Raw genomic sequence first — 26,014 nt, forward strand, 5'->3', positions numbered from 1 at the left:
AATGAACAAAAAATAAACGAACAATAATAACATTACATGTGTAATAATAAGTAATACATTGTCATGTTTCGATATAAATACTGCTTTTATATCACCTAACCAGTCAAACGATGAAAAACAAATTAATCAAAAAAAAAAAAAAAAAAAAAAAAAAGTACATATGTATAATAATTTTAATTAACAATTAATAATTAATTCTTGTGTGTTTAATCTCGGAAATATATATATAATAAGTGAGAAAGATCGATGAATTTTGAATCTCAGTGAATAAGAAGCTTTCTCTCTTTCTTTCTTTATTTCTTTCCTTTCTTCCTTTCTTTCTTTCTTTCTTTCTTTCTTTTCTTAATTGCTCGCTCATTTATTGACTGGTTTTTTTCAATTTTTTTTTAATTCTTTTTTTCATTATTTCTTATTTATCGTATCGTATAAAAAAGAGGAGGAAGAAAAAAGACGAAAATAGAACAAACGTGGACTAACACCCTCTCTATCGTTCGTTCGTTCGTTCGTACGTTCATTCATTAATTAATTCATTCGTTCGTTCATTATTTCGTCTTTATTTTCTTCTTCTTTTTCTTCAACGCCCAAATAGGCCGCAAAAAGAATCGTTAAGGCGAATTATTATTATTATTATTATTATTATTATTATTATTATTATTAATATTAATATTATTATTATTATTATTATTAATATTATTATTATTATTATTGTTATTAGTGTTGAGAAGAGAATGAATAATAGAAAAAAAAAAAGAAATAGTAAAGAAACATGTTATATATAAAAAGAAATGCAATAACGAGGATGCATTTCTTACATTTGTTTGTTCTTAATTAAACGCTTGTTTTTCGCGAAAGAAAAATCCACACGTTTCCACCAACACACATCATCATCATCATTATCATCATCATCATCGTCATCATCGTCGTCGTCGTCATCGTCATAATCATCATTATTATTATACGTGCAACAACGCATTCTTCTCTTCCCTGATGATTCATCGAATTTAATTTAATTTTTAAATTGTAGCAACTTGTTAACGCTAGTACTCGCACTTATTAAAAGCAAACGCTCAGGCAGCTAGTGATTGGTCAAGTGTGAGCTTCTCCCATTTTTTTCCTCTTCTTCTTCTTCTTCTTCTTTTTCTTCGACTTTTTTGTAGAATTTTATTTTATAATATTTTTTTTTGTGTTTTCCATTTTTACCATCTTTTTACAATAAACACCACGTTCCAATTTGTTCTTCATCGTTTCTTCTCCTTGCATAATACAAATATTTAAGTAAACACGCGTGTGTGTGTGTGTGTATGTGTGTGTAATAAGTCAATGTATTTGTTTTATGTATTAAATGTGTACATATGTGCAGAGATGTATAGGTGAATACTTTTAAGTATGATAATGTATTTAATAATGTATAATAATGCCCACGTTTTATTTACCTTAATGAATTAACGCGATATGAGTCGAGAGAGTATGTAGATCCTTTTGATTAAAAGGATGTTCTTATACATATTATGGTATGTATATGAAGTTGTGCTGAATATATAAATGCGTCGTCGGTGTCTCCTCCTGTGTAAATCTTATTTTATTATATTTATTATTGTTATTAATTATTATTTTTATTCACGCATTCTCGGTAAATGTTCGTACTAATCACCTATACTTAAATCCAGCCCCACCCTTAAACCCCATACATACATATACACACATTCACGGAGACACACGACGTCGTCACGTAAATATTTTATGTATGAGAATAATAAAAGACTCGTTTATTTCTATTTTAATCAAATTGTATTCTTCTTTCTTTCTTTTACTTTACTTTAGTTCACTTCCTTCTTTCTTTCTTTTTTTCATTTCTAATTGTAAGTTTTGATCCTTTAAATATACTACTTTTTAAATAATTCTACATTGTGTTAAATAAAAACGAGAAACGATCCTAAACAAATTTTTTGTCCTTTTCGTCTCGTTTTCTTCTTCGTTTTCTTTTTTTTTTGGTTTATTTCTGTTAATTTTTTTTTTCCACTGCTTTTTAATTTTTTTAATTTTTTTTTTTTTTTTTTTATTTAATTACGATAGACGCGCGCGATCGTTGGAGGGAAACGAGTCTTGAATGGGCCTAAGGCTCCTGGCGAGTTTAGTAGTAATTGGCTATGAACAATTGTCATTCTCACTTTTTGTTTGACTCTTCGACCAAACGCTGACCGTTCTCTTGGAATATGTAATATATATATATACTTATACAAGTCCGTATTTCTATCCTTTTCTTTTCTTATTTTTGTCTTCATTAGATAATTATTATAATTACGGGATTCGTTAAAATAGCCTAACTAATGCGCATTCGCTACATTCATCCCTTATAAGAAATATCTACGTTTATTTATTTATTTATTTATTTATTTATTTATTTATTTATTTATTTATTATTATACTACGCGCTTTTTTATGATTCGTCAATTCTGGTTCTTCTCTTCGCGTTATTATTATTATTATTATTATTATTATTATTATTATTATTATTATTATTATATTTTATTGGTAGTAATAATCGTCTTTCTTTTTCTTTCCTCCTCTTTCTTTGATACTGTCGTTATAATTCGATGAAATCTTATTTAGGCTTCGTACTTAAATAGTCCTGGCCTATGAAAACTTTTTTTTATCTGCTAGAATATCGACTCAAACGGTCGAGCTACGATTTTTGTTTTTTTTTTTCTTTCTTTTCTTTCTTTCTTTCTTTTTCTTTTTTACATATATATTTGATGTACCTATGCTTTTCTGTATTATTTATATATGTATAACTGTATATCTGTTCTGCAAGTGTTTTATCCTGTTTGATTCACAGTCTCTTTTTCTTTTATATGAGTGTATAAGTGTTTATATGAGAATCTGTGACGTCATGGTACCATCATTTCAATCGATCTCTAGTAAGTCAAATTATAAAATTCGGATAATATCAAAAGCACAAGGAAACACGTTGTATTTGTATGTATGTAGTATGGGTGTGTGTATATGTGTGTATCATATTTTAATAACAAAGCGAACAGTGGTTTCCCTTTTTAATTTCTTCCTCCTCCTCATCCACCTACTCGTTTTTTTTTTTCATTTTTTATCACCTACTTTACTTCCATGTTATTTTTTCCAACGCCAGAAACCTCTTTTGTTTTGTTTGGGAGATCTCTTTTCTTATTATAAAAATGTTAACGCAACAAAATCGTGCGTATCACTTATATATATATACTTTTAAAAGTGTCTGGCATTGGAAAATCTGTAATCCATTTCTCGAATGAAGTTTCTTCGAGGAAGTAAAAACGTTACGAAGTATCATTCTTCTACTTCTTCTTCTTCTTCTCTTATTATTCTTTCATCCAGAAAAAAAGTCAGGCGAGTTTTGTTGAATCCACGAATAATTCAGCACCCTCTTCGAATATTCCTGACTTCGTTACTCTTTCAAATTGATTTCATTTTCTTCGTTCTTTTTCTTTTCCTTTTCTTTTCTCTTCATTCCTTTATAGTTTCCTTTTTATTTTCATTTATTATTTTTCTTATTGTCTGCCATCGGAGCGCGTCGACGTAATCGAATTAATATTTTCAACGGAGCGATCGTAATTTCAACCTTAAGACGAAATAGGCGACTACCCTTAGACCGAGTAAAAATCCAACAAGGGCGACTACGTCGACCCAATAAACGGTGTTTTCCATCGACATTTCTTCTAAAAATTTCGTCGGGCTCTTGAAATGGCAGTATGCATCGGAACACTTGAGCTTCGCACGATTGTAACCGTATACAGAGATCATAGCACCTTCGAAACCGTATCTGATGTAACTCACGTATGAAAGGAACGTTAGATACGAAGGTATCGCATTAAAGTTAACAAAGAACCCTGAGAATAGGACGATTGGGACCGATGACACAGGTCCAATGAAAACCCCACTCTGAAATTACATATAATTTTCAATATTAATATCTTTTATATTATTTATATTTAATACTGAGAAAGATATATACTATTGCAACGATTAAAACTTTGACGTATAATTTCCTTTTTGTTTTGTTTATATTTTTCTTTTCTCTATTCCATTGTTTCGATAGAAAAAGTTAAATAGAACGATAACTTATAACTGTAAATTAATACTGGATTCGTTGGGTTTAATTGATACTAATTTAAAAGAGAATTACAAGTTAATTATTAGAAATATAATTATGACGTCAACGTGTTAATATAAACCTATTTCTACTAGACCTATTATATTTAGGTGTAGTATATATTTGACTCTTTTTTAGGTATTGTTATAAGAAGTTAACATATTTTCTCAACGTAAAAAACCGATTTAATAATTTATAAATAAAATTATTAAAGAGTTATTCATTTTTTTTTGTGGATAGACTTTCATGTATAGTAGAAAAATTAATTAATTAATTTGTAATATTAGGAATAAAAATAAGAGGCTTACCTCGACGCTCATAGCAGCACCTATTAACAAACCGATGGATTGTGATACCAACGACGTTAATACGCATATATTTAGATACATGAGAAACCTTTCAGTCTCCAATGGTTGCGAAGTCATAAAGTAGACGATCATCACATAAGCTATGGAATAAATTATCTGTAAAATAAAAAATAAATTACAAAAATATATATATATATATATATATTTATTCAACATTTAATAATCAATGACATATTCATTCTCTAATATTTATTATACCTGAAACGGTAAGTCGGCTAAAGTTCTAGCAAAGTAGAAAGCTTTCAATGAATACCAATAATTTAAATGTTCTCTCACGAACACTGCCATCTCTGTGGGAACTGAAAACAAAAAATTGTATAAAAAGAAAATATTAGAAATGATCCAAGAGTATGATATATGACACACGAGATATTTCAAACATGAATAATTTTTAATCTATCGCATATGACATGATATACAACTTACACGTGAGTATGGTAGGCATCATAGCAGTGAACATAAGAAACATTACAGTGAAGAAGACGCATCCGGCATTACTCATAACTTTCGAGGCCTCGTTACCGATATCGTAGTATATAGCACCGATGAGAAAACCAACGATTATGTGAGATATCAGCCTTGTTTTCGTTAATGTCTAACAATTTGACAAAAAATCATACATTATTATTTAAAAACAAAAAAACAATAAAATAAATTGAGAAAGTTGGAAGAACGAAATATTTTAATACGACTCTAACAGCGTCTATTAATCGCAATAAATAATACTAAATAAAATAAAAGAGATTGTTAATGAAATATTTAAAATAAAAACAAATCCCCCTTAACTATATGTGTTACCAAATTACACAGAAATAATATCGAATAGAAAATAAATACAAAATGGGATCAACTGTATAATCGTGACTTTTAACTGCTAAAAAAAGTAAATAACATTAAATATAAAAAAAGAAAGATATTTTTTGAAAATAATGATTAAAACAATCCTAACCATGTCTCTTAACTGCGAAAGGAATGTTCTCTTAAGTAGAATCCAAAATTGCACCCATCCATTGGTCGGGAATCCAACTTTTTGTTCTATGCTTTCGGCACTGTCCAGCAAAGAAGTCGTGCAAGAAATTGGCATATTGATGACAGTACCATCAGCGGCTGGTTTAGCAACACCATTTGGTATCAAGGTTGGAGCTTCTGGTTTGGTTTGTTCTTGAGTAGGTGATTGCTTAGCAATATCATTTGAAACCGTTTGACTTGCCGCTATCGCGGCTTGATGATGTTGATAATTATTGCATTTGCCGTTATTAACGGCCATTACCAATTTGTGAACGCATTCACCGTGTTCTCCGCATGCTACTTCCATAACTGTGATAGAGAGACAAAGAGAAATATTAAAAAAAAAAGAGAGAGATAGAAAAGATTGGTATTTTTTTTTCTTCTTTTTTGATTGTTTTTCATCGCTTGTTGTTTGCCCTTATTTTTTATCATTTCTTCGGGCGATTAACAACAGGTGTTGTTTTATCTAATTATCTGATCTTTACAGGTGTTATTTTTTTACGATGTGTTTACTATAAAATTAATATGCAGGTGTGTAGAATATTAAAAAAAGAGTAAAATTTTACCGTAATCTGCTGGATTGTGATAACTTGGACAATCTAGGCCCATCGAAGATAAAAATGGTACTAGACCACCTACATTGCCTTGATATATACATTGTCCCTCGGCTAATAAATACAAATGATCGAACATCTCAAAAAGTCTTGCACTTGGTTGATGTATCGTACATATGATCGTTCTTCCTAAAACGAAATAAGAGACATTACATACAAGCTTGTTGATTCAATTCTATAAGAATTTTTTAAATGTGTAATGTCAATACTTCTTCACAAATATCTCATCTTAATATCTATTCAGAGATATGATAAAGTTTTTTTCTTTCTCACGATTATTATTATTATTATTACTTTTTTTCTTCCTTTCGTTCTTATTTTTTTTTTCTTTTTAAATTCTTTATTTTACAAACCTCCTCGACTCAAGGATTTCAGCAGACTTAAACACTGGAAACAGGAGGAGCTGTCTAAACCAGAAGTGGGTTCGTCAAAGAACATAACCGGAGGGTTATTGACGAGCTCCAAAGCAATCGACAGTCTCTTTCTTTGTCCACCACTGAGATTGTGAGTTTGAGTATTATTGGCATCGTTCAGTCCAAGAGTTTCAATGATTTCTTCGATCTGTCAAAAAAAGATTTTCTATTTTCTTATTTATTTTCACGAAGAAAATAAAAACAAAAACAAATTTCTAAGCAGAAAATTCAAACAAGGATATTATCGTGCATTTATATTGCGATACGATATATACAAATTGATAAATGTTACACCGATATTTATTTAACACACACATTTAATCCTATATATCAAAAATTTGGTTTGTGCATTTAATCGAGTAATGTAATGTATATATAAGAACAATGTATTTATTAGTAAGAAAAAAATCAAGATAATCTTACCACAACTTTTTTTGCTGTCGCACTTATGTCCTTCCCTAATTTTAAATTAGCAGATACAGTCATGGCCTCGTGAACAGTCAAATGTGGAAGCAACCGATCGTCCTGCATAATATAACAAGACATCTTTCGAAATCTTCGAAGATTTCTATCCTTTCCATTTATCAATACTGATCCACTCAGATGAGACGTTCTAAAAATATAGAAATAAAAATAATATTAATATTAAAAGTATCAGATTGGTGCAAAAATATTATGAAAATTGTGAACTTCCTAAATGTTTATATTTAAAAATGTTATATTCTTTACAATCGAATATTAATTACGGACAATTTAATATTCAGCTTAAAACAACGAATAAAATATTTTTTAATAATAATAACAATAAAAATATTTCGCGTTTAAAAACGTGTAATTATTCATTTATTTGTATTAATACGATTTTCGAGACAAATACATGTATATATTTTTGCAAACAACACACGTATTACATGTAAATATGTGTTTAGGTATATTACTCGAGGGTAAATAGTATAGGGATGTTGTCAGTCAACACAAGGAGGTAGTGTATATCTTTGTCAGACGACGAAGTACGGATGAATATAAAGGGTTCTACCCTTCGATAAATTTGTTCTAATAATTGTTCAACCAACCGTACAACAAGCCGTTTATCGCATTACGTTGAAAATCCAGACAAAAGGTCGTCGTCCTTTATCGAGGATCGAAAATAATCTTACGAGATTTTCAACTTTCTTTTTTTTTTCTTTTTATTTATGATAAAACAATGTTACTTACTTGTAACCAGCCAGAACGTTCATCAAAGTACTTTTTCCGGCACCCGATGGACCCATTATGGCTGTCAATTCGCCGGATCTGAATTTTCCGTTCACACATTTTAAAATTGTCTTGTAACCTATAATCAATCGAAACAAACAAATAAAAAAAAAAATACAAAATTATAGTAATACAATTAGTAAAGTTTTTCATTTTATTTTGTTTTTTTTCTTTTCGCACATTATCTTTCATTCCCTTATTAATTATTTCTTTATCTTTTTCTTTTTTTTTTTCTTTTAATTTTAAATATGTCAAGGATTTTTATTGTTCCAGATTTTTCAATCCAATTTCAGTTTAAACATTTTAAAATTGTCTTGTAAAGTATAAAATGATCTAAAAAAGAAAAAGAAAAAGAGGACAAAAAAAGTTAACAATTTATTATTTCAAAAGTTTCAATCGAATTAATATATCATCTGTAGAAAATATATTTGAACTTTCTTACTTCTTCTTATCTTTTTTACTTTATCTCTAACTTTCAGTAATTGAATTCTATTTTTATACTCGATAATACTCTTAGAACTTATAAAATTGATCTTCAAAAATCATGACATTCGGATGAGAAACGATGATGGAAATTTTCGTTGATGATAACGAATGACATATTATCATAATTATTATGTCTTTTTTTTTTCTTTTTACACACATTTTACGTGTATATATATATATATATGATTATTTATTTATTTATATATATAACTTAATCAGACTTCTGAATGACCTCTTTTACAACGAGTGCGGTTGCACTCGGTAGTGCATCTGCGCCGAAACCGGAACCAGCCGGTACATTACTATCGATTCTTTCGGGCTAGGTCGTTCACACACGTTGGCCCAACGAAAAACCTATGCTAGTTGCTGTGTTCGCATCATCAAATTTTCTTTTTATCTTTTCGGGAATCTTAAGCCATAAATAATAACCAACTTCAATGAACCAGTTAATAATTTCGAATAAATTATTGCTTAATAAAACGATCCTACACCTTCTGACTCAAATTTGTTTTTTCTTCGATCGCAATAATAGTATATTATTATTATATTCATACTAAAAAGATTAAAAAAAAGATATATATAAATTATATATATTCCTTGTTATTATAATCAACACGCGAATAAAATAAATAAATTAAAATTAATTAATTCCTTTTTTTTTTCAAAATGTAATTGAATTTTGATATTCCAATTTGATGATCGCTGAATATCAATTTCTCTCTATCTTAACTTGATGATAATTTTAAAAAAGATAATAACGCAACCTATGATCTCTTGAGAAATAATAATCGATAACGATAAAGATAACGAATTATTAATATTATTATCATAAGCAATAATAATAACGTTCGTTTATTCTATCAAGACGCATTGACTCAATTCAAAGTTTATTATAATTAATGGCCACAATTACTTAAATTAATTTAATAGACCAATCATGGGATAGAGAGAGAGTAATGCTTCATATACGTAATTTACCGACACGTTCGCTTTATAACGAGAAGGATAAAAAAAAAGAAAAAAGAAACAAAAAAAAAATAGGGAGAAAGAGAGAGAGAGAGAGAGAGAAAGAAGGTAAGAACGAGATTAATATCGCCATAAAAAATAAAAAAAAACGTACACTGTAATCATGAACGATGAAAACTCTTTCATAGTGATCCTTTTATATAAAGCATGTTAAATGAATCATCTCTTTTGTCGGTTTGAAGAAATGAAAGATAAACAAAACAAGAACGGAAGCAAATTAATTATTAAATTAGGTCGGTCTTGAGTTTTGTTTGAAAATCGATGATGATGACGATGACGATGACGATGATGATGACGTCGTTGTCTCTTATTTAAAACACTTGTTAAAATAGTTTGAAAAAAATGGAAGAAGGAAGCATAATGTCACCTCGTTTTCTGCCCTCGGAAACGCTGTAGGCGAGATTCTTAAACTCGATGTCGACTGGTGGCCTTTTTGGTAGATGCGTCAGTGAAACAGCCGGCCTTTTGTTTCCTTGCCCAGGACTGGCGCCACTGTGATTTTGAACTTTCCTTGCTAACACACCTCCCGTGCAAGCTGTGCCCGCGGAACCGTTTGATGTGACACCATTGCAACTACACTGAAGATTGTTCTGCGAGCCTCTGAAAATAAAACGAAAAAGATTGATATAAATAATCCGCAAAAATATTCTAGTAGAGAATAATATATATAAATATTATTTTTTCATTTAATTTTATCGTCATTTCATATAATGTTTTTTTTTGACCTGTATAGATTGAGCTTAAAAAAAATTAGGGATATTATTTTTATATTAAAATATATTTATATTATTATTGCAGTATATCGGATATGGGATATTAAATATTGTAAAATAATCTTATATTATTATATTATATATATTATTTTGTATTCATAAGAAAAATTATTATTAATTGTATCGTTAAATTTTTCGTAATTATTATCAATTAAGATTATAATGATCGCCGGTAACTTACTTCAAATCAAGGAAAGTAGTAATTAATTTTTATGAGATTTTATCAGATAGTTCTCATTGAATATTCTTGCGAGCTTCGTGAGAATATTGTAGTGTTCTTTAAAATAATATAATCCAATTTATCATGGTTCTTAACTATTTGAATATTATCGATATTTAAATCAGTATTATCATTATTATTATTATTATTATTATCATCATTAAATATATTTATTACTATAAATAAAATTTTTAAAGATCTTTATGTACATTGTATCAAAAAGAAAAGAATTAATCGCATCAATTAAATGTATTTTCAATTTATCTATGATCTATAGAACATCATTTTTTAAGTACTATACCGAAATGAAGTGTCATCATTAAAATTTTCTCTACTGGATTGTACGATAATATTTGACAATTTATAAAGATCCGATAATTTATCTACTGCTTATTATTATCATATATAGTAATATTACTTCATATCTACTTATGAATCTTCGTGATCTACGATAAAGTATGAATAATTGTGATAAATGTTAAAAAATGTGTCTTTTTTTTATAAATTAACCTCGTTATAAATTCTAAAAAAAAAAAAACTACATACGAGTATATTTGTCAATTAGCATGAAATTATAGATAAATAAGTTGAACAAAAACAATGTTATTACAGATAATGTTCGTGCTTCCGCTTTCAAGATCGTTTAAAAAGTGCATATAAATTGTCTTACACAATAACATGGATGATCTCCGGTAAATAAAAAGCGTGCAAATGGAAATAATAATAATTCTTTTTCTCTTTCATTTTTTTTCTTTTGTTCTTATATTAGATAACGAAAGATTCGTTATTTCACATTATATTAATTAAAAAATAATCTTAGACGTTTAATGTATCTTGATTGTTAAATAATCATTTATTTTTCTAAGATCATTCGTTTTAATTTTTAATAAAAATAATTAACGTAAATCGATAGGGGAGGGAATAAAGAAAAAAAAAAAAAACAAAAAAAAAACAAGAAAATAGTCGGTTATAGTCAGTATAATTAAATGCATACTATTTTTCTCGTACGAGATTAGAAACGTAATAATATTATGTTGCACAATTTTTGCATCGGTTATGTAAATTAATTTCTTCTTCCATTATATATATACATATATAAAAAAGTAAAGTGTGCAAACGTTAATGAGTAATGAAACGTAACGTCTCTCGATTGCAATTACCAAAGAAAATAGTATCGTTACGATAAAACGCGATGAGTATAATAAAGAGAACGCGAATCCAATCTCGTTAAATTATATTTTTTCTTCTCTTTTTATTTGTATAAAGCGCCTTCACGCGTTCGAGTAATTTTCCCTTTACTGAATACAAAATCAAGTCAAATAATAATATATAAAATGTAACGAAATGAGATAAATATTTTTTTATTTGCACGACGCGCGGATTTCGATATTGATCTAGACGATATTTTGAAGGAGATAAATAAAAAAAAAAAAAGAAATATACGTTCGAGATATCTTTCGTTACTCGTTCGACACATGACTTTCAAGTTCTTACGTTAGCGAAAGATTATAACGAGCAAAACAACAATGACAATGTAACGAAAGAAGGAGGAGGAGGAGGAGGAGGAGGAGGAAGAAGACAAAATTTGCAATTGCAATTATTTTGGAAAAAAAAAAAGAATGAAAAACAAATACCTTACATATATTATATATAAATAATATAAGAAAAGAATATTTATTATTAAATTGAGAGATTGATCTTCAATGATCGTAATTCGAAAAAATAAAATGAAAAATGACTTAATAAAGCGTTGTTGTTTAACGAGGTGCATTGATCATAAATGAAGATAGATTAAATGACTCGATGATAGGCATCGAGATCCGGTAGGCCTTTGATAAATCGAAATAATATTTTATTTGGCAAAGGTTAACTAACACAAAAGATTATTATTCATTTAAATCTCGTCATTGGTATCGTGTGAACAAAATTATATGAAAAATTACATCGTCCTAAATTTTTCAAACGCTTTAATAATAAAATAATATTAAAACTTGTTTAATACAAAAATCTCAAACATGAGAAAAAACCAAGGAAATGTGTAATAATCGTTAGTAAAAAAAATCGCAATATTATTCTATACGATCGCACGTGTATTTGCACACTGCCAAATAAGATAAAATAATGAAATTTTTGTTGGCAAGCACAGAGAAAAGTTCAACGAGTATTACACTTTGCAAGACGTATTAGTTTCTAGAAATGTGTCTAACAACGAAAAGGAGAATCGAAGTTCTTTGAGATCGATCGAACTATAAAAAGAAACAGAAAGAAAGAAAGAGAGAGAGAGAGAGAGAGAGAGACCTTGAAATTCCTTTTAGGACGTTTTCGAGGGAAGTTTCGTTCGCGTGTCGGAAGTAGATCTTGCCTTGTCCTTTTTCATTCATAGATTCTTCTCTCTTAGGATTTGGGATAAAGCGGATATTTGAAAACGATCGTACAACCCCGAACCCTCACCCAATTTCAGCCCATTCCATCCCTATCACTCCTTCTCCTTTGCCAGTTTGTGAACTTGCTACTTTGGTATATGAGATAAAAAAGAACACTGAGATACGTCGATGGAAAGAAGGATAGAAAAAAAGTGTATTTGTTATCAGGGGGAAGAAGATAGGAAAAGAAAAAAAAAAAAAATCGTTTTCTTTCAAATAAGAGCCACGACATATAAAAATTTATGAAACGTTTGACCTGCAACCACCCCACCTCTTTCTTTTTTTTCTCTCCTTTTTATATGTATTTATATTAGTCTTCTTCTATTTTTTTTTTCCTTCTAAAACGTTCGTATACATTCTTTTTTTATAATACAAATTTATTAAAGAAATATGTGAACTTTAATCATAAACAAACGGAGAAGGAATGTGTACACGTTGAAATGATTTTGCACGATTGAAAGAATTTATACCTTGAGTTTGTTTACAGTACGAATCGAACTCGAATGTTAAAATAGGAGGACAAAGTTAAAGAAAGAAATAGAGAGAGAGTTTGAGAGAGAGAAAGAGAGAAAGAAGATATCTTTTAACTCGAATAGCGAATGAAATTTAGGTCAAACGACATTTGCGGTCGATGAAGTAGGCATAAAACGCGAACAGGGACCATTAGGTATCCACCCACACATACACCCACAATATAAACATACACACACACACATACATACGCATTTCTTTTCGATGAAGAAAAAGATCACAGCTGGTAACACGAATCAATATTTTATTTCGTCATCGTTTAAGGAAAGAAAAAGAAAAAAATTCTCATTCCTTCTCTCATTTAAAAACATCGATCCTTATTTTTGATGTTTCTCGTGTGAAACAAACCCCTAAAAATTCTTTTTTTCCTTTTTATTCGTTTTTTTCTTTTTTCTTAATAACCTGACGAAATTACGTAATTACGATTCTCCCTTTCTCTCTCATTGAAATGAGTTGTTGGAATAGGGTGGTGAATGACGTAACACGAAATATGCTGAAACATTATGAAGAAGTATATCAATGAAGTTTTCAAACAGGATGTGTGTTATAGCTAATGCATTAACCGGCATCTTGTCCACGTGTATTTACTTTGAAAAGCAGGAAAACCTGGGAGTTATGTACTTATATCGATACAAGTAAATACGATATCATTATACGTTATCGTTTTAAAATTTGTATTTCTCGTTCGTGTTTTATATAGTTGGTTCGTGTTTTATATAGTTGGTTCGTGACGATTGAAGAAACGGAAATAAAAAAAAAAGAAAGAGAAATAAAAAATAGAGAGAAATAAAACGTGTTATATAAAAAGGGAAACGTGAAAAGAGATACGAATAAAAAAAAAAACAAAAAAAAGGAGAAAAAATTAATATTGAAGTGAAAATATATTGGTAGCTCACCCCAGGACCGCATTATTGAGGTTCTCCAAATGTAAAGATGGCGGTGGAGATCTGATTGTCACTTGATGACTTCCACCGGGAATAAATTGTACCTGCTCGTCGCCATTGTACCTCGATCCACCTCCCCCACTCAAACTGAGATTCTTCAAATCTGCCATAATCCGATTCTGTTATAAATGAGACAAAATTAAATTAAATTAATCATTAATTTCGTACATTTTTAAAAATTAATAATTACAATTAGAATCCAAGGATTATATTACGATTAATAGTGAAAAATGTTTTGTAATATTTTCATATAAAAGAAAAAGAAAATAATAAGAATTTAATTTTGTATCTTGAGGATAATAAAAGTAACCAGCTGTACAGGTGATTTCTTAGTCGCGGAATGTCTGCGTGTGTGTTTGTATTTATCGAAAACGCTAATCAATTTTTTTTCTAATATCATCTCTATCGAACTACTCCTTTCTATCGTGTGATAAATTTAATTAGAAAAATTTCTTATCGATCGACGATCAGGTCAAAGTCTTTCTTTTTCTATTTTATTTTTTATTTCAAACGATCTTGACATTTGATTGTATTTGAAATCGTATATAATCGAGAAGAATATCACATTTGAGTATACGAATATATATAAATTCTTTTTTCTTTTATGTCTTCTAACGATTTACAGTGAAAAGCTTCGAACTAATAGGATTCCTCAACAGAAGATTAGAAAATACAATTCAGGAAGTATATTATTGTGTAGATTCACTATCATTAGTTACGAGTAGCTAACATGATTATCGCAAGACTCGAAAAAATCGATCCACGTTTTTATTTTTCTATTTAAATTAATAATTAGACATAAGAGATGAATAATAAAAAAAAACACATGCAACAAATTTATGAACACAAATTGAAAGATCAATGTTAAAAATAATCATTTTAAATGTTAACAATCTTATAATCTTAAAATAAATCCTTACAATCTTAAAGAACTTTTGTATTGATGTTTATAGTGTTAAAAAAAAAAAAAAATAAAAAAAAAAAGTAAAAATGTTGAACCAAGTGTTCGCGAAATCTACAAGAAGAAAGCTAAGAAAGTGATAAATTTTAGCTGGCACAACACTCAGTTCCGATATCGTGTTTATTATATATGCATAATACAACAATACATAAACGTGCATAAAGTGTGAGTAAAAGAAACGAGAATTTCATCTCACTCAATTCGCATTCATTTTCACAGTTTTGCTAGGAGACGTTGACGAGAATAATTTTTGGAATAGTGCCAAGAGAGAAAGAAATAAAGAAAGGAAGAAATAAAGAAAGAACAAAACAAAAGGAAAGAGAGATAGAAACTTGCACACCTTTTTTCTATCTTTCAGAAGGTAGTAGAATCCTTTTTAGAATCGTAGTCGTTATGATGATCGGTCTGTTTCGTCAGAATGTGTTTTCCATATATGTATGTCGTAAAAAGCAAAACAACAGTTTGCATTTCGCAACGTTCTCGTTAAAGTATCGAAAGAAGGATCTATCTATGATAGAGGAAAAAAAAAACAAATGTTGATAAAAAAAATGTATCAAACGCGATATATATTTTAATTAACGTACGTATACTTATTGAAAATAACATTGACAAATAAAATAACAAACAAGTTGAGTTTTTAATTTTTACGTTGTCGTTTGTTCATCCATGCGAAAATATTTCTAATTGATTTAATTAATTAGAACAAGAAAAGAAGAAGAAAAAAAAAAAAAAACGAGCAGCACGTCATCGATCGTCATCAATTTCATATTGTGACAAGTAAAAAAAAGCGATGTGTTTTAAAATCGACTGATTAATTGATCGATCGATCGATCTATCTTTATCGATCTTTCCTTGAAGACAAGCACGTGTCGAGAATTGAACCTTTCAATAAAGAACACCTGATACGAATGAGACGTATGAATGCTACTACTGGATAGAAATAAATGAATATAGAAAATAAAAATGGAAAGAAATATAGATTGAAAAAATTGGAGTGTCAGAGTTTTTATGAAACCTTATTTAAATATACGCATTGATTAATTCAAGATAAGATCTTGAATAGTAATATCGAAAGTTTTAAAAAAAATGTATTTAAAATAAATATTTATAATGTATAATTTATTAATGAATATTTATTATGTATTTTTAAATGAATATTAAATTGTTATTCGCACGATTCTGTGTGTGTGTATATTATGACAGAAATGAAAAAATATAATTAAACAATGTTCTTTCCGATTGAAAACGATATTCATTTTTATTACTTTCCTTTTTTTTTCTTTTTAATAAAGCTCGCGTTCTATTAGTCAATGAAAAATATGGCGTAAAGTGAAAATAAGCGTTAAGGTTACAAGATAAATTGCCATAACGGTTTATGACAATTGACTTGCTCCAGAAATGCTTATCGTGTTGATGATACAACATATTATATTTTATGATGCAAGTATAATAGTATCGTTACGATTGTGGTTCTCTCCTTCTTTACATACTCAAATAATATAAAAGAAAAAAAAAAAAAAACAAAGAAGAACATAACGATAGTGCAAAAAAATAAGTTGGAATTTCGAATAAATATTTCTTTTACTTCCTCGTACAAATAATACGTTCACACGGCTCATGATTCATACATTCGATCATCTACCATAAGTTAAGTGACCTCGATCACGAGTGCGACTAACAGTCGAGCTTTTATTACTGACGAACTTACTAAGAAAGTAAATGTTCGATCGTTCTGAACTTTTACGAAATTATTAAATAATTTAAATAAGAATAATTATAAAATACATAATTTTACACTGAATACAAAATATTATCTTACGTGCGTACACACAAGCACAAGTGTTTCTTGCACGTTTATATTTCTCTTGTCGCAAATTTTCAACGTCATTTCTTTTAACGTTATCACGCGTTATTAAATAGATTAAAAAGACAAATTGTCAAATTACTCCGATTATTTTTTTGTTTTTTTGCGAAAGAAGAATTTCGATACTACTCTACATATCTTATATACATATATACCATTAATTTACCTATTAATTAAATTTCCATTAATTATTATACAATAAAATAATATTATTAAGTGACTTTAATTATTATATATTTTACAATTAATTATGGTCATGCATTTCATAATCACACGATATATATAATAATTAATAACAATAATATATGTATAAAAAATAAGTATATATAAAATATTGATATTAAAAAGATCCACACAATTATAGTTAGATAGAAAGACGCAATTTCTTCTGCATACTAAACGTCATGAATACATACATTTCAATTTGTAACTACTCTATGATAGAGAGAGAGAGAGAGAGAGAGAGAGAAAAAAGGGAAAGAGAACGGAAGAAGAGAGACACCAAATGCTCGTTTGATCAATTCAGATTTGACTCGTTAACGGTAATAGAGAAAAAGAGAGAGAGAGAGAGAGAGAGAGAGAGAGAGAGAGAAAGAGTGAGATAATGGCTGATACGCGTGCAAAATACAATCCTATTTATAATTTTCCTAAGCTCACGAAGATCGATCGATGATTTTATTTTCTAGTTTTCCCCAACTGACTGTGACATGAAAAAAATGATGTTCGTTCATCGGAACACATTGTACGTTTAAGAAAGAGAAATAGAAATAATAATGATTGAAAAGACGCATGCGCGTAATTAATTCGCGCGTGTGCAATGTGCATTTGAACGAGAAAACGGTGCGTGATCGTAAAATTTAATCAGAGATAGATCTTGGAAAGATGAACATAAATTTTTTATATAAATCTTTACTCTCGTATATATATATGCACGTGTGTGTAATATTCGTTTCAATTTTTTTATTTGAATAATCTATTTAATTAATTGCAATTAGATGGAGTATCTTTCGTTGATTGGAAAATAAAAATACATAATGTTAATTCGTAATATCGTTTGACAAACAAACAAAAAAAGAAAAAGGAAGAATAATTTGTCGATATTATCGATCATTTGTCGCGTAAGAAAAAAATATAAAATACAAAATAATTTATTCGAATTTTCTCATTTTCTTTCTTTTGTATCGTACAAATTATTATTAGCAATTTAAAGAACGCATCGAAGATTGCGATTAGGAAATGAATATTTAATGTATTAAATCGTTCGGATTAATTGAGACAAATTTTATTTTTTACACGATCGAGAAAAGAATATATTTTTTAGTTTTCATTTCTCGCTTGAAAGTATGAGTTTTTTTTTTGTTTTTTTTTTTGGATATACTGAAAAGAAAAATAGAAATATTTTGTTGGAAAACTTAGAGAGATGGTTCGGTCCACAGAAAATGTAAGAAGAAAACTAGAAACAAGGGCATCCATTATCAACGAAAAGCGTGCTTGCGAACGAACCTCGACTCGCCACGACCTACATACGGACACAGATGATGTCTTCGTTGCGTCTTGTGGGATTATTTTTAAAACGAGAAAAAAAAAAAGAAATAAAAGGAACAAGGAAATGAAAAGAAGGGGAAAAAAGAAAATAGGTAAGAAACGCGTAGAACAAAACGGTACAATTTTTACGATCGAAATTATAATAACACTATTCAAAATTATTTCTTATCATTTTAATTGCGTTGAAATTTTACTCGATACAAATAAAGTCCAAACTATCAACGTTATCGTCGGTTTATTTTTGTAAACGTTATTTCTGAATGAATTTAAAATTTTTTAATGATATATTTCTTCATATACGTTATATTAATTTTGTAGAAATTATTATACGTCGACTCATATAATTTATTTATTAAATAATATTTGCATGCAATTATTGTTAGAGAAACGTCAAAATATAATCTAAAAGTCAAATACACGCACGTGTCGCACTCACGTTCATTCGCTTGCTTAAAGAAAATGCATTTCTATTAAACACAATAGATAAAATATCAAAATAAAAAAGTAATTATAAGAAACGTATTGTCGGAGGTCATGAAGGTAAAGGTTGAAGAAGAAAGAAAATGTATGTGCATACATGCGTTATATACATATATATATATATATGCATCACTCACCGTATGATGATCTGGTTTTTCTGCAGATGCGTTTGGTTTATAAGGTTGTCCTTTGTATCCGAATTCATAACCTACTGGAATAAACTCGAAGCATCCTCCAGGTTTGTTCCTTTAATATTTGACTATCTCTTTCTCCCTCTCCTGTCGGACGCAGTATACAAATCTTCCGGTTATTATTTAAATTCAATATTTTATCTCTTCTTTCTCTGACGTAACAAGAAATAAATGTAAAAACAAATCTAAATATTTCGGAGGATTAAATCGAAGGAACACTAATTACGAACTATCACTATAGTGATCGTAGATTTATCGACAAGATTCCTTCTTTCGTGTGTTTCTTCGTTACCGATAACGCACCCCACGATTCATGACAACACTTTTCTTCTCGTCTACTTTTAACTACTTTCCTAAATTTTTTCTTTTTTCTTTTAAACACCTATATATATAAATATATATAAATAAAAAAAGAAGATAAGCTTGCGTTGGGCTTTTTGTTTCGAGCACAGATACACTTAATAATATTTTCCACGTTCGAATCTCTTCTAACGATTGATCGAATAATTAATAAATAATAATAATAATTAGGGATGTGTGATATGAAGAAGACAAATATATAGATTTGTTTAAGAAAAAATAATGAGAATTAGGATAGCAAGTGAAAGTATGAGATAAAGGTACAGATATATATATATATGTATATATGTATATATATATATATAAAAAGGGAGGAGACAGAAAGAAAGAAAGAAAGAAAAAAAGAAAGAGATAAAGAAAGGGATGCAAGGAGAGAAAGACCGATTTAAAAAACGCACCACCAGCACTCCGAGAGAATCAGTTGTCGGGCTATGCACCACCGTTCGACTCTACCGTCGAAATAAGCCGACCTGTCCGCGACCAAAGCCAGGAACGTAGCTTCTTGCGGGAGCCAGGGGCCCCCCCACCACTCCATTAACTCAAATCCTCTCACTTTATTTCTTCCTTTATCTCATTTTCTACTCACAAACTTCTATTATCTTTCAGATAAACATGAATTTTCTTAACCCGAGACGACCTTGCATATTTTCTAACGTAATCAAAGATCTAACAGAAGAGAGCACTACGTATACCGCTTGTTCTTTTTAATTGTTTTCTTCTATCTTGGAATAGAGGAGGTGGAGGGAAAAAGAAAAAGGTAGAAGGGAACAAACATGACAGTTCTTTCTGACTGACTGACTCTTTCTCTTTCTCTTTCTGCTTAAGATTACTCTTCTACGATCTCGAAATGTGAATTCGAACTGTGTGATTCATACCCTGCGGAGTAAGTCGGTTGTCGTTGTCTTCGTCGTCGTCGTCGTTTGACTGTTGGAAAGAAGATTGAATACAAAGAGATTGATGAACTTCAACATAGTATATCTACCTACGTTTGATTTTATCCTTGGTAACGATTAAAGCGTTGATCCTTGGAAATATTCTTGATGCTACAGATGATGCGGCCGATTAATCGTGATTCATATCTTTAAGAAAAATTCCGTTCTTTTGATTGAACGGAGTTTAAAAAACTAGTATGTAAGTGATGAATATGTGGGAAATCCTTTGTTCAAACGAAAGCGAGGTTTTTCTTGTAATTTTGCTTCTTCTTTTTTTTTCTTTATTGTTCCTGTAAAAAGTTACACACACAGGAGTTAGATATTATTATTGATTTATTTTTTTATTCTTTTTTTTTTATTTTACGAAAGACATAAAGTATTATATATATATATATATTTATTTCATAGAACTTACCATTGCTTTATTGACAATTCGGAACAAGCGTATATACATCAGAAAGATTGTAGCACATTTTCTCTTTTATTATTTAGTTTAAATAAGGAAATACCGTCTTGTTTTGTTCTTACGACAAATAAAAACTAAAATAACGAAAGATAATATTTAGCACATAAAGACTTTTGAGAAACGTCATCGAGTTTACGCTAAAGCAATAAAACGCGATAAAACCTCATTTTACCGTTTTGCAATCGATTCATTATCCTCAAGAAAATTGCAATAATAAAAAAAAATTTATAAAGTATTTCGTATTATTAAAAGTTATAATAAAAACACACACGCAATCGATATTTATCGATGAATAATAAAATATAATAATATTAACAAAAATCTCTTTAATTATCTTCAACTACGTCATCCTATAATACGTACCACATAATAATCCTGACAAAAAAATAAAAAAAAAGAAATAATACAAAATTATCAGGAACGAAATAATAATAAAAAAAAAAAAAAAAAAATCGTTTTCTTTCAAATAAGAGCCACGACATATAAAAATTTATGAAACGTTTGACCTGCAACCACCCCACCTCTTTCTTTTTTTTCTCTCCTTTTTATATGTATTTATATTAGTCTTCTTCTATTTTTTTTTTCCTTCTAAAACGTTCGTATACATTCTTTTTTTATAATACAAATTTATTAAAGAAATATGTGAACTTTAATCATAAACAAACGGAGAAGGAATGTGTACACGTTGAAATGATTTTGCACGATTGAAAGAATTTATACCTTGAGTTTGTTTACAGTACGAATCGAACTCGAATGTTAAAATAGGAGGACAAAGTTAAAGAAAGAAATAGAGAGAGAGTTTGAGAGAGAGAAAGAGAGAAAGAAGATATCTTTTAACTCGAATAGCGAATGAAATTTAGGTCAAACGACATTTGCGGTCGATGAAGTAGGCATAAAACGCGAACAGGGACCATTAGGTATCCACCCACACATACACCCACAATATAAACATACACACACACACATACATACGCATTTCTTTTCGATGAAGAAAAAGATCACAGCTGGTAACACGAATCAATATTTTATTTCGTCATCGTTTAAGGAAAGAAAAAGAAAAAAATTCTCATTCCTTCTCTCATTTAAAAACATCGATCCTTATTTTTGATGTTTCTCGTGTGAAACAAACCCCTAAAAATTCTTTTTTTCCTTTTTATTCGTTTTTTTCTTTTTTCTTAATAACCTGACGAAATTACGTAATTACGATTCTCCCTTTCTCTCTCATTGAAATGAGTTGTTGGAATAGGGTGGTGAATGACGTAACACGAAATATGCTGAAACATTATGAAGAAGTATATCAATGAAGTTTTCAAACAGGATGTGTGTTATAGCTAATGCATTAACCGGCATCTTGTCCACGTGTATTTACTTTGAAAAGCAGGAAAACCTGGGAGTTATGTACTTATATCGATACAAGTAAATACGATATCATTATACGTTATCGTTTTAAAATTTGTATTTCTCGTTCGTGTTTTATATAGTTGGTTCGTGTTTTATATAGTTGGTTCGTGACGATTGAAGAAACGGAAATAAAAAAAAAAGAAAGAGAAATAAAAAATAGAGAGAAATAAAACGTGTTATATAAAAAGGGAAACGTGAAAAGAGATACGAATAAAAAAAAAAACAAAAAAAAGGAGAAAAAATTAATATTGAAGTGAAAATATATTGGTAGCTCACCCCAGGACCGCATTATTGAGGTTCTCCAAATGTAAAGATGGCGGTGGAGATCTGATTGTCACTTGATGACTTCCACCGGGAATAAATTGTACCTGCTCGTCGCCATTGTACCTCGATCCACCTCCCCCACTCAAACTGAGATTCTTCAAATCTGCCATAATCCGATTCTGTTATAAATGAGACAAAATTAAATTAAATTAATCATTAATTTCGTACATTTTTAAAAATTAATAATTACAATTAGAATCCAAGGATTATATTACGATTAATAGTGAAAAATGTTTTGTAATATTTTCATATAAAAGAAAAAGAAAATAATAAGAATTTAATTTTGTATCTTGAGGATAATAAAAGTAACCAGCTGTACAGGTGATTTCTTAGTCGCGGAATGTCTGCGTGTGTGTTTGTATTTATCGAAAACGCTAATCAATTTTTTTTCTAATATCATCTCTATCGAACTACTCCTTTCTATCGTGTGATAAATTTAATTAGAAAAATTTCTTATCGATCGACGATCAGGTCAAAGTCTTTCTTTTTCTATTTTATTTTTTATTTCAAACGATCTTGACATTTGATTGTATTTGAAATCGTATATAATCGAGAAGAATATCACATTTGAGTATACGAATATATATAAATTCTTTTTTCTTTTATGTCTTCTAACGATTTACAGTGAAAAGCTTCGAACTAATAGGATTCCTCAACAGAAGATTAGAAAATACAATTCAGGAAGTATATTATTGTGTAGATTCACTATCATTAGTTACGAGTAGCTAACATGATTATCGCAAGACTCGAAAAAATCGATCCACGTTTTTATTTTTCTATTTAAATTAATAATTAGACATAAGAGATGAATAATAAAAAAAAACACATGCAACAAATTTATGAACACAAATTGAAAGATCAATGTTAAAAATAATCATTTTAAATGTTAACAATCTTATAATCTTAAAATAAATCCTTACAATCTTAAAGAACTTTTGTATTGATGTTTATAGTGTTAAAAAAAAAAAAAAATAAAAAAAAAAAGTAAAAATGTTGAACCAAGTGTTCGCGAAATCTACAAGAAGAAAGCTAAGAAAGTGATAAATTTTAGCTGGCACAACACTCAGTTCCGATATCGTGTTTATTATATATGCATAATACAACAATACATAAACGTGCATAAAGTGTGAGTAAAAGAAACGAGAATTTCATCTCACTCAATTCGCATTCATTTTCACAGTTTTGCTAGGAGACGTTGACGAGAATAATTTTTGGAATAGTGCCAAGAGAGAAAGAAATAAAGAAAGGAAGAAATAAAGAAAGAACAAAACAAAAGGAAAGAGAGATAGAAACTTGCACACCTTTTTTCTATCTTTCAGAAGGTAGTAGAATCCTTTTTAGAATCGTAGTCGTTATGATGATCGGTCTGTTTCGTCAGAATGTGTTTTCCATATATGTATGTCGTAAAAAGCAAAACAACAGTTTGCATTTCGCAACGTTCTCGTTAAAGTATCGAAAGAAGGATCTATCTATGATAGAGGAAAAAAAAAACAAATGTTGATAAAAAAAATGTATCAAACGCGATATATATTTTAATTAACGTACGTATACTTATTGAAAATAACATTGACAAATAAAATAACAAACAAGTTGAGTTTTTAATTTTTACGTTGTCGTTTGTTCATCCATGCGAAAATATTTCTAATTGATTTAATTAATTAGAACAAGAAAAGAAGAAGAAAAAAAAAAAAAAACGAGCAGCACGTCATCGATCGTCATCAATTTCATATTGTGACAAGTAAAAAAAAGCGATGTGTTTTAAAATCGACTGATTAATTGATCGATCGATCGATCTATCTTTATCGATCTTTCCTTGAAGACAAGCACGTGTCGAGAATTGAACCTTTCAATAAAGAACACCTGATACGAATGAGACGTATGAATGCTACTACTGGATAGAAATAAATGAATATAGAAAATAAAAATGGAAAGAAATATAGATTGAAAAAATTGGAGTGTCAGAGTTTTTATGAAACCTTATTTAAATATACGCATTGATTAATTCAAGATAAGATCTTGAATAGTAATATCGAAAGTTTTAAAAAAAATGTATTTAAAATAAATATTTATAATGTATAATTTATTAATGAATATTTATTATGTATTTTTAAATGAATATTAAATTGTTATTCGCACGATTCTGTGTGTGTGTATATTATGACAGAAATGAAAAAATATAATTAAACAATGTTCTTTCCGATTGAAAACGATATTCATTTTTATTACTTTCCTTTTTTTTTCTTTTTAATAAAGCTCGCGTTCTATTAGTCAATGAAAAATATGGCGTAAAGTGAAAATAAGCGTTAAGGTTACAAGATAAATTGCCATAACGGTTTATGACAATTGACTTGCTCCAGAAATGCTTATCGTGTTGATGATACAACATATTATATTTTATGATGCAAGTATAATAGTATCGTTACGATTGTGGTTCTCTCCTTCTTTACATACTCAAATAATATAAAAGAAAAAAAAAAAAAAACAAAGAAGAACATAACGATAGTGCAAAAAAATAAGTTGGAATTTCGAATAAATATTTCTTTTACTTCCTCGTACAAATAATACGTTCACACGGCTCATGATTCATACATTCGATCATCTACCATAAGTTAAGTGACCTCGATCACGAGTGCGACTAACAGTCGAGCTTTTATTACTGACGAACTTACTAAGAAAGTAAATGTTCGATCGTTCTGAACTTTTACGAAATTATTAAATAATTTAAATAAGAATAATTATAAAATACATAATTTTACACTGAATACAAAATATTATCTTACGTGCGTACACACAAGCACAAGTGTTTCTTGCACGTTTATATTTCTCTTGTCGCAAATTTTCAACGTCATTTCTTTTAACGTTATCACGCGTTATTAAATAGATTAAAAAGACAAATTGTCAAATTACTCCGATTATTTTTTTGTTTTTTTGCGAAAGAAGAATTTCGATACTACTCTACATATCTTATATACATATATACCATTAATTTACCTATTAATTAAATTTCCATTAATTATTATACAATAAAATAATATTATTAAGTGACTTTAATTATTATATATTTTACAATTAATTATGGTCATGCATTTCATAATCACACGATATATATAATAATTAATAACAATAATATATGTATAAAAAATAAGTATATATAAAATATTGATATTAAAAAGATCCACACAATTATAGTTAGATAGAAAGACGCAATTTCTTCTGCATACTAAACGTCATGAATACATACATTTCAATTTGTAACTACTCTATGATAGAGAGAGAGAGAGAGAGAGAGAGA

The 26,014-nt window shown here is 28.9% G+C and overlaps 1 protein-coding gene and 1 long non-coding RNA gene across 4 annotated transcripts in view; one reads left to right on the plus strand and one right to left on the minus strand.

Annotated features, from left to right (window-relative positions):
• LOC106785161 overlaps positions 1-26,014 on the plus strand; it is a 73,191-nt gene that overhangs the window by 43,837 nt on the left and 3,340 nt on the right. Inside the window, exon 3 of one of the 2 annotated variants that reach the window (XR_001381500.1) lies at positions 18,460-19,175. The exons of the other annotated variant lie outside the window; for it this stretch is intronic. This is a non-coding gene — a long non-coding RNA (uncharacterized LOC106785161). Of the gene's footprint in view, positions 1-18,459; positions 19,176-26,014 lie in introns of those variants that run through there. 2 annotated transcript variants of the gene reach the window in all.
• On the minus strand, positions 2,006-20,088 carry LOC106784189 (ATP-binding cassette sub-family G member 4). Of its 2 annotated transcripts, none has more exons than XM_014743599.1 (13): positions 19,998-20,088; positions 19,186-19,326; positions 14,151-14,317; positions 9,675-9,907; positions 7,757-7,874; positions 6,965-7,154; positions 6,482-6,689; positions 6,081-6,257; positions 5,456-5,823; positions 4,933-5,101; positions 4,705-4,805; positions 4,447-4,602; positions 2,006-3,927 (listed from the first exon to the last, which is right to left on the minus strand). In XM_014743599.1, the coding sequence occupies exons 3-13, from the start codon at positions 14,306-14,308 to the stop codon at positions 3,583-3,585; spliced, it is 2,223 nt and encodes a 740-aa protein (XP_014599085.1). In that variant the 5' UTR covers positions 14,309-14,317; positions 19,186-19,326; positions 19,998-20,088; the 3' UTR covers positions 2,006-3,582. The 2 variants fall into 2 exon arrangements, with proteins under 2 accessions (XP_014599085.1, XP_014599000.1); XM_014743514.1 differs by lacking the exon at positions 19,998-20,088 and adding an exon at positions 19,470-19,884 and having other exon boundaries at positions 3,491-3,927; positions 19,186-19,391.

Source organism: Polistes canadensis, unplaced genomic scaffold, assembly GCF_001313835.1.
Source record: "Polistes canadensis isolate GaletaPanama2010 unplaced genomic scaffold, ASM131383v1 scaffold_0, whole genome shotgun sequence".
Taxonomy (NCBI): Eukaryota; Metazoa; Arthropoda; class Insecta; order Hymenoptera; family Vespidae; genus Polistes; species Polistes canadensis.